The sequence below is a fragment of the Lissotriton helveticus genome, chromosome 4_1, assembly GCF_964261635.1.
Source record: "Lissotriton helveticus chromosome 4_1, aLisHel1.1, whole genome shotgun sequence".
Taxonomy (NCBI): Eukaryota; Metazoa; Chordata; class Amphibia; order Caudata; family Salamandridae; genus Lissotriton; species Lissotriton helveticus.
Window position 1 is genome coordinate 1726266776 of NC_136063.1, and position 15440 is coordinate 1726282215.

The 15440-nt window shown below is 44.5% G+C and overlaps 1 protein-coding gene across 1 annotated transcript in view; it reads left to right on the plus strand.

Moving 5' to 3' along the window:
* FRMPD3 (FERM and PDZ domain containing 3) overlaps positions 1–15440 on the plus strand; it is an 869033-nt gene that overhangs the window by 490746 nt on the left and 362847 nt on the right. Inside the window, exons 6-8 of the mRNA XM_078686306.1 lie at positions 2110–2241; positions 2435–2554; positions 5649–5785. Coding sequence (XP_078542432.1) covers positions 2110–2241; positions 2435–2554; positions 5649–5785 — 389 coding nt within the window. The remainder of the gene's footprint in view (positions 1–2109; positions 2242–2434; positions 2555–5648; positions 5786–15440) is intronic.

The window sequence follows — 15440 nt, forward strand, 5'->3', positions numbered from 1 at the left end:
AGTGGGTAGAAGAAAAATATGAAAATGGCACAACCATAGGCAAATAGATGATTTGTCGCTGAAACCCCCTATGAGTAATTATGTTATACACAAAATGTTGATAAAATCAGAAGGTCTAGGCTAACACCGACCTAAAAAATAGCCAACTGTTCTGCAAGCCTATTGCCTTTATGAACGAATGAATGAAGAAGGCAAGAACGAAAGAATGAAATAAGGTGAGGAAGAAGGCAAGAAGGATAGAAAGCAGACAAAGAAGTAGACAAACAGGCAAGCAATGAAAGAAGGCAAGAAAGAAAAAAGAAGGCAAGAAAGAATTAAGGCAAGAAAGAAGGACTGTAAGAAAAAAATGAATGAAAGAGAATAAAAAATAAAAATCAATGAAAGAAAGAAGGCAAGAAAACAAGGAAGAAAGAATGACAGAAAGAAAGAAAAAAGAAAACAAATAATAAAAAAGAAAGAAAAAGAAAGAAAAAGAAGGCAAGAAAGCAAGAAAAAAGAAAGAAGGCAAGACAGAAAGGAAGAAGGCAAAAAGAAAGAAAAAGGGCAAGTAAAGGAGCAAGAAAGAAAGCAAGAATGAAAGAAAAAATGAAGTCAAGAAGAAAGAAAGAATAACAGAAAAACAGAAAGAAAGGAAATTAAGAAATAATGAATGAAAAGAAAGATAAAAGAATGAAAGAAAATGAGAAGGAAAGAATAAGAGGAGGAAAGAAAAAAGAATTAAAGACGGCAAGAAGGAAAGAAGGAAAGAAGAAAAGATATAAAGAAGAACAATGAAAAGGATTGTAAGAGAGAAAGAAAGAAGGAACGAAGAAATGATAAAAAGAAGGAAGGAAGGAAAGAAGGAAGGAAGGAAAGAAAGACGTGTTACCCTTGCTACAAATTAAAACCAATAAAAGGCTTTTTTCTCCTTGGGGAAAGATTATTAAAGATTAATTGGTGAAATTGAGTCCAGAATAAACGTTTTCTGAAGAATTGTGCTTATAAATTCACACCATAATATTGAAACTTTTTGCTTGTGTTCTGCATGTATAGTAAAAAGAGGATACGTTATCAGTACAGTTCTGAAATGGACACAATTAGCCAAATAAACAAAGGACGTTCCAAATTACACTGTGTTTTTCTTTTATGTATTCCTATAAATGTTGCTGTGCAACTCTGGAAAGCACTCTGATACCTTTGGGTCTAATTCGCGCTATATAAGACTAAAAAATAAAGAAAGAAATAAATTAGGGGAAATTTACAACACCAATGGCAGGAGACAGAAACTGTTAAAGCTGTAATGTGTTCTGCGCTAGAAGCAATTCTGCTGTCACATCAGGCTCTAAACACAAAGAAGCACTAGAGTAATTATGAACTGAAAACAAAACACTGGCATTGCACGGGCTACATTGTCTGTGGATGTGATCACTGTGAAATGCAGTCAGTCAAAGTGAAGTTAACCAGTGGCTTAAGTAGGCTGATATATTGTCCCATGCTGTATGCTGTAGAGGGCCGAAGCAAAATGTGAATGACACAACAAACCAATGGGTGAAAAGAGGTGACTGAAAGCCCTTTAAGTATGTATAGCATATATACAATTTTAGTAAAATCAGAAGGTCTTAGCTTGAGCTAGACATAAAAATGTTTTTAAACAATTACAAAGATCAAAAATATTTGCACTGAAATGCAGCCTGGGTGGAGAACATGCAGAGTGTGTATGATGGTTTGGCAGCCACGAGACGGCCGGCCAAACCATCATGTTCACCTAAGGTGCGGCCACCACTTCTTCCCTGTGACGCCGGGAGCCCCCAGCCCCGCCCGCCTTCCTGGCTTCAACTGCAAGCTGAATACAAAAAACAAAATGATAATAATGGACCGGAACGTTATTATCATTTTATTTTTTGTATTCAGCTTGACGTTAAAGCAGTGGGGCAACCCTCCTCTACCTTAGCAGAGGAGCCGCGGCTGAATTTAAAATTAGTCAATCGACTGAAGAATATATTCTTTCTTATGGCAAGCGCTTGACTTCCAAAATACTCAATTAGATTGCAAACAGTTATATTTTGGTGCCTGATATTACTCTTGGAGACATGAATGTTGAACATTTCTTCCATTTCCTGTTGTTTGCAGGATGTGATGGTGACACTGCAGGACCGACTGTCTCTCAGGTTCATCGAGCACTTTTCCCTTGTTCTGGAGTACAGGAGTTCGGATCAGACTCAAAAACTTCTCCTTCTGCAGGATAAACAGTCCTTGGCCCACGTAAGATGAAACGCGTCTTCCATAACCTGTCAAGACTGATAAACATATGTTATGTTTTTTCATAAAACTGCCACGTGCAATTAATGTCCTATCGGTTGAGAAGTAACAAGAGTCTGGGACAAACAGAGGGAGCATGCCTAGACTACGCAGTGCTAATAGCTGTCCTTTGTGCTTACTTGTCTTTGTGGAACAGGTGGTGCAACGGACGCACTATCAGGGCATGAAGTGCCTCTTCCGGGTGACATTCTATCCCAAAGATCCCATAGAGTTATTACGGCGTGACCCAGCTGCCTTTGAATATCTCTACATTCAGGTAAAGAGTTCAAGCTGTGAAAATAGTTAACACCCTGCTTTCTAGGTACTGAGAAGCAGGCAAAGAAACGAACACAAGTCAGGCCCCTACACCTCACTGTTTGCACTCCTTCCTAGAACATGCATATGAAATATAATATACTAGCTTACCCGTCGCGCATTGATGCGATCTCCGAAGAAAGGAAATTCAAGGAAACTTGTTATGATAACATTCAATTTACATTGTGTCATTTTTATTGAAACTTATTAATTTTAATATGGAAAACATTTCAAAGTGTTGTTTTAATTCTATGTATTTATTCGAGTGCTTGTGGATACACAATTTTTTGGTTTTCCGTCTTGTGCGTACATCAGTATTCGAAAGATTACGAGGGCCCTGGGGGGCCGATATTTAAAAAAAATGTATGCCAGAAACCTTCGCGGGAGTGTACTCAACAACTTCCCAAAGTTTCCTGGCGATCGAATGAATGCTGTTTTAATTCTATTTATTTATTCGAGTGCTTGTGGATAGACGATTTTTTGTTTTTCCGTCTTGTGCGTACATCAGTATTCGAAAGATTATGAGGGCCCTGGGGGGCCGATATTTAAAAAAAATGTATGCCAGAAACCTTTGCGGGAGTGTACTCAACAACTTCCCAAAGTTTCCTGGCGATCGAATGAATGCTGTTTTAATTCTATTTATTTATTCGAGTGCTTGTGGATACATGTTTTTTTGTTTTTCCGTCTTGTGCGTACATCAGTATTCGAAAGATTATGAGGGCCCTGAGGGGCCGATATTTAAATAAATGTTATGCCAGAAACCTTCGCGGGAGTGTACTCAACAACTTCCCAAAGTTTCCTGGCGATCGAATGAACGCTGTTTTATTTTATTTATTTATTCGAGTGCTTGTGGATACACAATTGTTTGTTTTTCCGTCTTGCGCGTACATCAGTATTCGAAAGATTATGAGGGCCCTCGGGGGGCGATATTTAAAAAAATGTTTTGCCAGAAACCTTCGCGGGAGTGTACTCAACAACTTCCCAAAGTTACCTGGCGATCGGATGGATGCTGTTTTAATTCTATTTATGTGTTCGAGTGCTTGTGGATACACGATTTTTTGTTTTTCCATCTGTTGCGTACATCAGTATTCGAAAGATTATGAGGGCCCTGGGGGCCGATAAAATTTTATGCCAGAAACCTTCGCGGGAGTGTACTCAACAACTTCCCAAAGTTTCATGGCGATCGGATGAATGGTGTACTAATGCATAAAGGACAAACAGACAGACAGACAGGCATACATTCATTTTTATATATATAGATAATGGAAAGTGCAACTGTTCTTTATTGCTGTTTTAGTAAGTTTTGTATTTGCGTTTTTAGCAACCTGTTTGTTAATAAAAATGTAGCCATTATGCCTATGTTCAGAATTTCATGAGTCAGGATTTGTGAATTTTTGGACGACAAATTCTACCTGCTACTGAATAAAATGTACTAATGTGGTAGATATTCTACAGTATCCGTACTTATTATTGGGTTAGGTATGAGAACATGGAAATTCCCGGGAGGAAACTCAAGAGGGGTCACTGGGTGGAGGAGGAGGTGGGGCCATGCAAACCAATGTAAACCTTATACTGCCAGAACTTTTTGGCTGTGTGCAAATATTTCGCATGGCCATTCCCATTTGTTTCAACTAAACATAGGAGTAATTGTTTACACGGTGTGAACAGGCATGCAACTCCCCCAAAAGTATAGCGAGTGCAGCGAACGGGTTTCCCACATCTAACAATATTTTCCAGGTGCACAAATACGCTGAATGAGCTAATGCACAGTTCTGCCGAGCATTATTCTGCTCATTCCATGCAGTGAGTGAGAATAATCCGGCCCAGTTAATATTGAAGAGGAGCATGCATGGGAATCTGCCATTTCTATAGATTTCCATGTACATTGCTCTGGATTTATGAAACCCTCCTGAAGGTTGAGCATATTCAAACATAGAAGGAAACCAGCGAAGCTTCGATTTCCTTCATTTATAAAGTTTCTTGGAAAATGAGGCCCTTCGTAGCTGCTTCAGAGCCATTTAGGTTTTAGTAAAAATAGTATGAACTCGATGTCTGGTCTGGCAGGCAGGATCCTCGGTATGGAATCAGCCTTCCTCAGTTTTCAGGCTCCTATAAACCTGTCTCTTTGCTTGGATAGTATTTAAAAGTCATTTTCCGGAGAGATGAACATGTGTTTCTTCTTCACCACTCTGTGGTATCTTTTAGCAGCCTGCAAACTGTACGCTCTTTTCTGTTTCCTGCAAGTTTTCTACTGGGAACAGGCCAGCTAGCTTCTTTCCTTAATTAGAATCTGCCCCGTCCTCTATCACGTGCACATCACTTTGTTTGTTTTTGGGGATGGGAAGGGTGGTATATGGGTTATCTGTTCCATCCGCCCTATTACTCTTACCATGATCCTTTTCGTGACAAGGAGCTACTGCTAAAATGTCAATAGAGCACAAACCTTCCTCCCTCTGAGGATGCTCGTTCCGCAAGTGCATGCTTGTTGCAGGTGAACGTTGGTGCTGCTTTGCTATATAATGTCTATTTTTGTATAGTTTCTGATTTTGCAATAACTTCTGATTGTCCTTCTGTAACTCACGCTCTCCTTTATCCTGCCTCGCTCTAATTCTAATAGTCAATTTCCGTTTTTAATTAAATAAGCTATTTCTATTTAACATGCTGTCACTTTAATAAATGAGGTCTAAGGTTTACTTTTTCTTCTGTTTTAATTGCCTAATTTAATGTAGTAGACTGTCAAAAGTGCCGGTATTGCAAATTAAGTGTTTTTACTTACAGAGCACCAGCAAACACCAGCTCAAATTAAGCATTGGTATAGAGATTGACTACAGAGCCTTACCTTCTAACTCAGCACTCTGTGGCTAACCATAAAAAAATGCTTCCCATGCCAGCAGGGGTTAATGAACTATAGCGAATTGTGTCTATACTGTGGGTTAGTGGGGACTGCGATGGCCAATGGGAATGCTGAGCATGCATGTCTTGCTGCCTGAGTGTATATTCATGAGATTAATGCTATGTTCTGTGGTTTTATGTTGGTGGTGTGCCATATTTACCAGAGCAGGAACGATGTGATCAAAGAGCGCTTCGGTGTGGAACTAAAGCCGGAAGTGTTACTGGGACTCACCGCTCTTCATATCTTCATCACAGTCTCTGCAACAAGATCAAGCCAGAAAGTGTCCCTGAAAAGTGTGGAGTAAGTTAATTTCCTGTCCCCTTTCCACATTTTTGGAATCATATTTGTGCCAATTTTATTCTAGAGGATCTTGCTCTTCAACACACAACAGTTCCGAATAAGAGGCAGTAAGAATGTGGTGAATTAATGTACACATTATGTGGAAACATCCAGTTTTAAGTTATACTTGAGCTCTTCGGCAATGTTATAATATACATATGGCAATGTTGTTATGTTATATATACATATGGCAGTGTTATAATTTGGCAGTGTTATAATATGTTTTTGGCTTTTGTACTGTGCACATTCTGCCACTGGTATGGCCTCTTAGCACTAAATGCACTGAGGTGCGTGTGAACACCTACACACAGCAGACATGCAGTAGTTCAGTTGCGCTTCCACTTCCTGCACCCTCGTGTTGTGAAGTTAGCAGGCTAGTGGTTGTGGGTGGAGCTTAGGGGGTGGACAGGAAGAGGAGGAGATCGGCGAGGGGAAGTTAGTTAGAGTAGGGACAGTAGACAGTCTGGATGCATGAGAATAAAGCTCCAGTATTCATAAGTACTAGTGTCTGTGTCTATTGTAGCAAGATGCTACAACTGGCGACGAGGGTGGGATGACCAAACCCACTGCCTGCAGACCCAGACTAAGACACCCTGTCCCCGGCGGTGCAGAAGAAAACGCTGCCGAAAATTGCGAGCGGCTGCTGCCCCAGGAGAAGAAGTCAGCAGTAGGCAACCCTGCCCCCCCCTTCTTGAGGGAGCTGAGAGGGGCTGTGAATCCGAGCGCTGAACGGCTCGAACAAGAAAAGCGGAGCGCGCCGACACGCGACCCCGCCAGATGCGTGAGCTCTGGCGGTGCAGAGATCGGGAGCCTACTCCGACCCTGCTGCGCACCCCCAGATTGAGGGAGAAGTACCCCAGCGTCGAGGACGACGTCCGCCACGACCGCCCAGCGAGAGCGACTGAGTGCCGGGAGGTCCGGGCCTGAAATCCCGCCGACGGTAAAATCCTCACGCTTGATGCGTGTAAATCGGCAGGCCGCCGCGAAAAGAGCGGGAACGTGCGGAGCAAGGCGGGAGCCCACCCCAACCTCACCTGGTTGCTGTGGTGGCCAAGGAAGAGTGATTCCTGGAGCGCGCTGCCCCTGTGCTGCCCTGAAGCTGCTGGCCGGTGAGTCTGGAGTGACTGAACCCAGAGAGAGAGAAAGCCTTGTGTGACTGCATTGACGGCGGCCATCTTGGAGTCAGGCACTCGTCAGGACAGACCCCTTAGTTTTCAACGAGCGGCCATCTTGAAGTCAGGCACTAGGGAAAAGAAACAAGCATTGGCGAAGAAACAAGCATTGGTACCCGGAAACAAACAAGCATTGGCAAAGAAACAAGCATTGGCGTCTGGAAGTAAACAAGCATTGGCAAAGAAACAAGCATTGGTACCCAGAAATAAACAAGCATTGGCGAAGAAACAAGCATTGATACCCGGAAACAAACAAGCATTGGTACCCGAAAATAATCAAGCATTGGCAGAGAAACAAGCATTGATACCTGAAAAGAACAAGAACTACAAAGATGTCCGGCGATGATAGAAATCCGCCGCCACCGGCTGATGTCAAGCCCAAGGTTCCAGGTGGATCGCACCTGCGAGCGCCGGAACCCATCAAAGTGACCACTGGGGGAACCATGGGCCCCAAATGGCAAGAATGGTTCGAAGAATTTGAAGATTACATCAAAGGTTCAGAGGTGATCGAAGATAAGAAGAAGTTGATTGCCTTGCGCAACTTGGCGGGGCGGGAGATAGTTAAAATAATCAAAGACCTTCCTGACGCAGAGGCGGACACCTATGACAAATTGCGTGATGCACTAAATAAAAGATTTCTTCATAAAAAGAATGTCGATTATGAACGCCATACATTCCACTCGGCTCGTCAATGGAAGGAGGAACCAATGAGCGCTTTCATGATGCGCCTGAGGAGACTAGCCAAGCATTGTGCATTTGATAATTTCTCAACAGATGCTGCAATTAAGTCACAGATAATTGATGGGTGTCACTCCGACCAATTGAGGAGACGTTTATTGAGAAAGGAACACAGCCTCGACGATATAGAGGAGATGACACGAATATTTGACCAAGCAGAAGAGTATGCAGCAGACATCAAAACAGGACACAAAGGGAGCTGTGAACAAGTACGACGCGTGCACGCCAAGAACGAGTATGGAAGGAGCTCGAGAGACACACACTGGAGGTCACGCCCATCACCACGTCGAGAACAATCAAGACATCAGCGGCGAGAGCCGTGGAAGAAGGAAAGGAGATCAGAAAATGTGAGGAAATGTTACCGTTGCGTGTATGACTACCCCCATGTAGACAGCTGCCCTGCCATGGGTCAAAGATGTCGGAAGTGTGGTCGAACGAATCATTTTGAAGCGATGTGTGGGGAATACAATAAGGAGAGACGAAGTGGTGCCACAAAGATAGCTCAGCCTGACTCACGAAGAGGTACCCCGAGAACGTCCCGATCCGACACCCGAAGACACCATGCACGAGCTGTCCAAGATCAAACTGAACAGTCTTCTGGGTCATCACACTCCAGCCGAGAGTCGCGTCGGTCCAGGTGGGAACGGAGGTCACCATCCCAGGAATCTAGACCATCATCCAGGGACTCAACATATACCATTGAATATCTGAACTTAGCCGCAGATCCAGACCAGCTTAAGACATATCCCCGGCTGGACATCAAAGTTGGCAATCATGACTCTCAATTTGTACTAGACTCAGGTGCATCCCTGAACTACATTCCAGTCACCGAATATGAAAGAATGAGGCCGCGTCCTCCGCTGACCTTTGCACCAGTCAGAGTCCTCACATGGATGGCTAAGAAGCCACTTCCTTGCCTCAGGAAGTTCTCGACGACCCTCCAACATGAGGCTACAACAATCCCAGCGGTCATCCATGTCATTAAAGGCCCGGAAGTGGACTGTCTGCTGAGCCTCCCGACAGCTGAACGCCTTCACTTAGTGGAAATCCTTTTTAAAGTCAGCGGAAACCAAGATGTGACCCGCCAGTTTCCCAGACTTTTTCAAGGACTAGGAAAACTAAAAGACTGCCAAGTACGACTGCATATTAATGAGCAAATCAGACCCGTCGCTCAACACCCTCGACGGGTACCATTTCATCTCCAAGCCTCTGTGGAGGAAGAACTCCAGGACTTGCTAGCTGCTGATATCATCGAGCGCACTGAGGGTCCAACGCCGTGGGTGTCCCCAGTAGTTATCGTTCCCAAAAAGGGCACGGCCAACAAAGTCAGACTCTGTGTGGACATGCGTTTGCCCAACACCGCAATCGAAAGAGAGCGACATCCGGGGCCACACTTGAGTGATATGATCTCGGCTCTAAACGGAGCAAAGGTGTTTTCCAAGTTGGACCTAAATAAGGGGTACCACCAGTTGGAATTAGAGACAAAGTCAAGATACATTACCACGTTCGCAACCCATCTGGGGTTGTTCAGATATAAGAGACTCAGTTTCGGAGTTTCCTCCGCAGCCGAAATATTCCAAGAAGCCATTCGGCAGGTCATTCAGAACATTCCCAACACCTTCAACTATAGTGATGACATCCTTGTCTATGGTTCTGATATACGGGAGCATGATATCGCACTCAATCGTGTTTGTCACGCACTACTAGAAGCAAACCTGACTCTTAACAAAGAGAAGTGCGAATTCCACCAAGACACACTGAAATTCTTTGGTCATATCTTCTCAGGAGCTGGCATGAAACCTGACCCCGACAAGATTGGGACTCTGAACAACACCAAGAGTCCCCAGGATGTCAGTGAGCTCAGATCATTTCTAGGAATGGCCAGTTATTGCGCTCGCTACATCAGGGACTACGCAACAATCAGCCATCCCCTTCGCCTACTGACCAAACAAGGTCAGCCGTTTGAGTGGACTTCCCAATGTGAGAAATCCTTCAAGGAGATCAAAAAGGCAGTAGCATCTGCGGATCACCTGTCATATTTTAACCCACAAAGAAAGACTGAAATTACTGTGGATGCCAGCCCTGTTGGACTTGGTGCCATCTTGGCACAATATGACAACGATTCAGATCCCCGTCGAAATATTGCATATGCGAGTCGTAGCTTGACCGACCCGGAGCGGGCATACTCGCAGCCCGAAAAAGAAAGTCTTGCCGTAGTGTGGGCATGTGAACATTTTCATGTCTTCATATATGGAAAACACTTCACTTTAATAACAGACCACCAAGCTCTTGTCACCATTTATGGAAACCCACGATCCAAGATGCCCCCAAGAATTGAAAGATGGGGCCTAAGGCTACAAGAGTACACGTTCACCATCATCCACAAGCCGGGGAAGTCAGAAAACCCGGCTGACTATATGTCCAGACACCCCGCTACATCGTCAGCCTCTAAATCGTCCATTGCGGAAGAATACATACATTTCGTGACTGATCAAGCTCTCCCTCCCGCTATCCCACTGGACGCAATCCGAGAAAGCACAGCACAAGATGTTCTCCTGCAGAAGGTCCTGCGCAGGATTCGACACAACAGGTGGAGGCATGGTTCTCAGGATGAAGAGACTGATCCGATCCTTAAACAAGAAATGCAGGCCTTTCGACATGTGTGCAGTGATCTGTCAGCCACCACTGATGGCATAATACTGCGAGACCAGAGAATCGTGATTCCCACTCGACTGAGACAAGGTGTGATTGCCCTTGCCCATGAAGGACATTGGGGTATTGTGTCAACCAAACGTGCATTAAGAGAGCGAGTGTGGTTTCCGTATCTCTATCAAATGGTCGAAGCTACCTTGAAGGACTGTCATCTTTGTCAACTTACAAGCAAAAGTGACCCTCCAGCACCACTGACCATGACTCCTCTACCACCTGGAGTGTGGCAAGAAATTGCTATCGATTTCTATGGACTCCTGGCATCGGGCAAGTACGTGCTGGCCATCATTGATGAACACTCTCGATACCCCATTGCACGCTTTGTGCCGTCTACAAATGCCGCAAGCACTCTCAAGGTATTGGACGAAGTCTTTGCGGCCTGGGGCGTTCCCTCACAGGTAAAGACGGACAACGGACCCCCATTCAATGGAAACGACTTTGCAGCATTTGCGAAGCACCTAGATTTCCATCATCGTAAAATTACACCCCTCTGGCCACAGGCTAGTGGAACAATTGAAAGGTTTATGGCCACGCTCAAAAAGACTTTTCAACATGCGGCAACGGAAGGGAAAGATCTGCAAGTCGCCCTCAACGAGGTCCTCCGAGCTTACCGAACGACTCCTCACGCAACCATGGGGAAATGCCCGGCAACACTCATGCTGGGGCGTCCCATGAGGAATCGTATCCCAACGTGGGAAGGGGCCTTACGACCATCATTGACACCCATTCAAGATCATCAAGAAATGATGAAGACAGACCAGCGCAGGAAAGACAAAATGAAACTATATGCAGATCACAGGAGAAGAGCGAGGTCACTCTCGTTACATGACGGAGACCGGGTGCTTGTCAAGCAGGAACAGCAGAAAAAGACCGACTGCCTGTTCAAGGATGAACCATTACTGGTCACGAAAAGGAAAGGAACTATGGTGACTGCTGAATCAGAGCAGAGACGGATCACGAGAAATATCTCGCACTTCAAGAAATTGCCACGCCATACCACCGAAATCTCACTGAGTGAAATGGACACTCCCGGTTCGGAAGAACCACCTTCAGTCAGGTGTGAGAACGCTGGTCCAATAAATGAAACACGGAGTGACACTACTCTGAGAACAAGATCACCACGACCTCATCGTGACATACGTCCACCCAAAAGACTTATTGAAGAAATGGACTAAGAAGTCAGTGTGTCCATTTGTTTTGTTACAAAGGGGGGAGATGTTGTGAAGTTAGCAGGCTAGTGGTTGTGGGTGGAGCTTAGGGGGTGGACAGGTAGAGGAGGAGATCGGCGAGGGGAAGTTAGTTAGAGTAGGGACAGTAGACAGTCTGGATGCATGAGAATAAAGCTCCAGTATTCATAAGTACTAGTGTCTGTGTCTATTGTAGCAAGATGCTACACCTCGCTGGTACCAAAGGTTATTTTATGCTTAACTATATTATTTATTTCAAGAATTTATGAAAGGCAATGTATGTGCTGTATCCCTAGTATTGGACAGCTGAACATGATCCTCAAGTTTTGTAAAGTTGTCATAGCCTGAACATGGTGTCGATATTTGTATTGACTCAAATACATTTGTTTTTTAAGTCAAATTTTCCAGAGTAACTTGTGCCTAGTGTTTTTTTTTTTCAATTCAGGAGTACATACATCAAAGTTGCTAACTTGAACTACCACACAGTTATCAAACCAGGCCACCCTAAATAGTAAGAATGAAAGGCGCACATACAGCCCAAGCCCTACAAAGGTATTGGCTGATTTCTTGGTGGTTCGAGCACGCACTTTAGGAAAAAATGGTGTAAGACATGAAAGATTTCTATTTAAGAAATATCCTATGGTGACATTAGTAACTTACTATGTCTGTTAACAACCCCAAACTAATGCAAACATTATGGCAGGTAACACCACAACTAAAAATAATAGAACAATTTTTATTGAATATACAGCTGAAGACACCGATGTTTTCCCAATGGAGGGAAACAGATTGGATAAGGAGATGAAAGGAGTGGGGCTGGTTTGACCATTTTTGCCAGGGCTGTTTTTGATTCCATGTCCTCCACTGCATGACTGCAGTCAGAATCTTCACCAGAATCTAACCAGCCATGTTCTATAAAAAATATATGGCGGGGGTGAGGAGGGGGGGGGGGGGGTTTAACCAGCTTTGGACGCAGTTACAAGCCAGTGAGAACAGCGAGAAATTTAAAATGTCATTAATCAAAAAGAGAGGGCTTGGCAGAAAGCATATATTCTTGGCTGATCAAATCTCAGTTTTGCCACTATCAACAACAGTCTTGCCACAGTTCCACATCGTATCAGAAATGCACAGTGAAATCCACATTTTACAACCATATTTGGAGGTAGGGGCAAATTGTCAGCTGTCTTCTATAACTCTCACAGGGATCTCAACAAAATGTTTGAAAAACACAAATGTCAGCTACTGAATTGGTTTGTCTGGAACAAACCAAGTGAAGAAAACAGATGCTTGCTAAATCTTGCCCATGATCAGCACACCATCCCATATATCAATATAGCCACTTATTACTTCATTCTGGAGTATTCCTGAGACACTGATAGAGTACAAGATAAATAATATCTGAAAAGCATTATATATATAAAAATGGGCAACATGGGTGGTAACATTCTATATTCAATGGTAAATAATAAGCACAACCCCTCTTGTTCAGCGCCACAAGCACATAAAAGGCTCCCAGAATCTTGAACCCTGATGTGGACCTGGCCTGAGTGAGTCCTGAACCCTCAAGTGGTGTCTCACCAGTCGTTGACCCTTGGCTGTGGTGCTGAAGTGCTCAGATAGCCCAAAATCCAAAACTTGAGACTTAAAAATGTTTAGGCTAAAAACTACTCTGAGAACCGAGGGAAGATCAGGACCAACCTGCTGGTCGACCCGCCCATGGTGCTTCACCGGTCAGCCTGATTACTAGCTGCTCCCGCTACGTTTTCTACGCAGCAGCAAATCCTGCTCAGCGGTCCTTCACAGAATGGGTATCTGGCCTCGTGGAACTGTCTTTGACTACAGCCTCCTGCCTCGTCCCACTAGAGATTTTCGACTTCCAAAAAAGTAACTAAGTCCAAGCATAGAAATCTTTACCAGGTTTTTGTCCAGAGGCTCCCCTATGACAACACTCCCTCATTGGTTACCGCCTGCAGCTGTGCCCGCTGAACTTTACCTTCTCTGAATATTTTTGGCCTTTCTCACTTTTTGTACAATCTTTCCTTTGTGCATTTTACTCTTTTGTGCCCATTTTCAATTTTTGTTCCAATTCTCCAGTGATTTCCCCAAAGGCAAGCCTGTCTGCATTTGGACCATGTCCTGGCCACAACCCTTGGTCTGACCAGACCCCATTGTACCATTTCAGAGATCCCTGCTCGCTCTTCCAAATCCACTGATTAACCAGATACTGTTGCCCCCCACACCATAGTAGGAACATTCATATTCACCCCCTGCTACTTCACCTTCAGTAGCACACTCACACATGTCTCCCCGGCACCATCACCTTCAGCTCCCACTCGGGCAAACACCCCACATCACTCCATACAACCACTCGCATACATGCTTCTCAACATCCGCTCGCTCAGTAACCACACCACAGACATATGGGATCTCCTCAGCAACAATGCACCAGATTGCCTCTTCCTGACAGGGACCTGGCTCCACCCGGTGTTGGAACCTGACATCGCTATGCCTTCCCAGCGGGCTACAAGATCGCACACCAGGACCGCCTTCATAAGCCAGGAGTTGGACTCCAGTCACCCACAGACACCATCAAATACGCCATATCCACGGACTCTGAAGCCCCCCTCATGAAAAACATGCACTTTAGTCTAGACCCTGTAAGGGCACCCTGACATATCATCCACCTGGACCACAAACCAAATTCAGCAACCTCATCACAGACTTTAATGCTCCCTTCACCGTCAATTCCATGTACTTCATACTACTTGGCAGCCTAAATTTATACCTTGAGGACCCTATGGACCCTTGCTCCACAGCCCTCCTTGAAAGCCTGAATAACTTTAGTCTCACCCAGCTCATAAAAGACCCCACACACATCGCAGGTCATACTCTAGATCTAATCTTTGTCACCAGCAACAGGATCACATATAATTCCACCTCACTGCTCACATGGACTGACCCCTCCATCATACACTTCCAGATCACCACTCCACAAGTCTACCACCCACCAGCATCAATGTACCCAGTCAGAACTAGAGCAAATTAACAGACACTGATTGGCTCAGCACCCTAAAAAATAAACCAACCCAACACCACCAACAACATTAACAGGACAGCACCAATTTCCATGAATCGATCAAGAACTGTGCAGACTCGCAACAAACAAGCCAGCTGCTATACAGGCACTCTCCGATAATTTAAACGCCACTGCAAATAGCTAGAAAGAAAATAAAGATCCAAACATGATGCTAATGCCAGAATAACGTATAAGGCTGCACTCCGACAGTAACACAAACCCTGAGAGATGCCAAAAGATGGGCACTAACCAAACATATCTAGGTGAGCTCCAAGAGCTGGAAGGAGATCTTTTCAGTCATCAAACAATCCACCACCCGAGGCCGCAGCTAACACTGTCACAGGAACTCTGTGAAAATGTATCATGCTTCTTTCACAGCATAACAGAAAAGGTCCACAGCAACTTTGAAGGACAATCACACCCCAACTATCTCATCACCATCCTGACCACCACCAACCAAGACAAACACCTGACAGTGTGGAAAACACAACAACACTCATGAAAGCAGTACATCAGAGACCCCAACGGACCCATGTCCCATTATGTCTACAATATAGGAGAACCACCAATCAGAAATATCCTGACCCACACTATCAACACCCCCTGAAGGAATGCCCCACCTTCCCAGAAGACTGGAAACATGTAGCAGTCAACGCCCTCCACAAAATAGCATTGACCGACTCATCTGACTGCTCCCATAGCCAGCCAAAGTGATAGAGTAGGCTATTAACCAG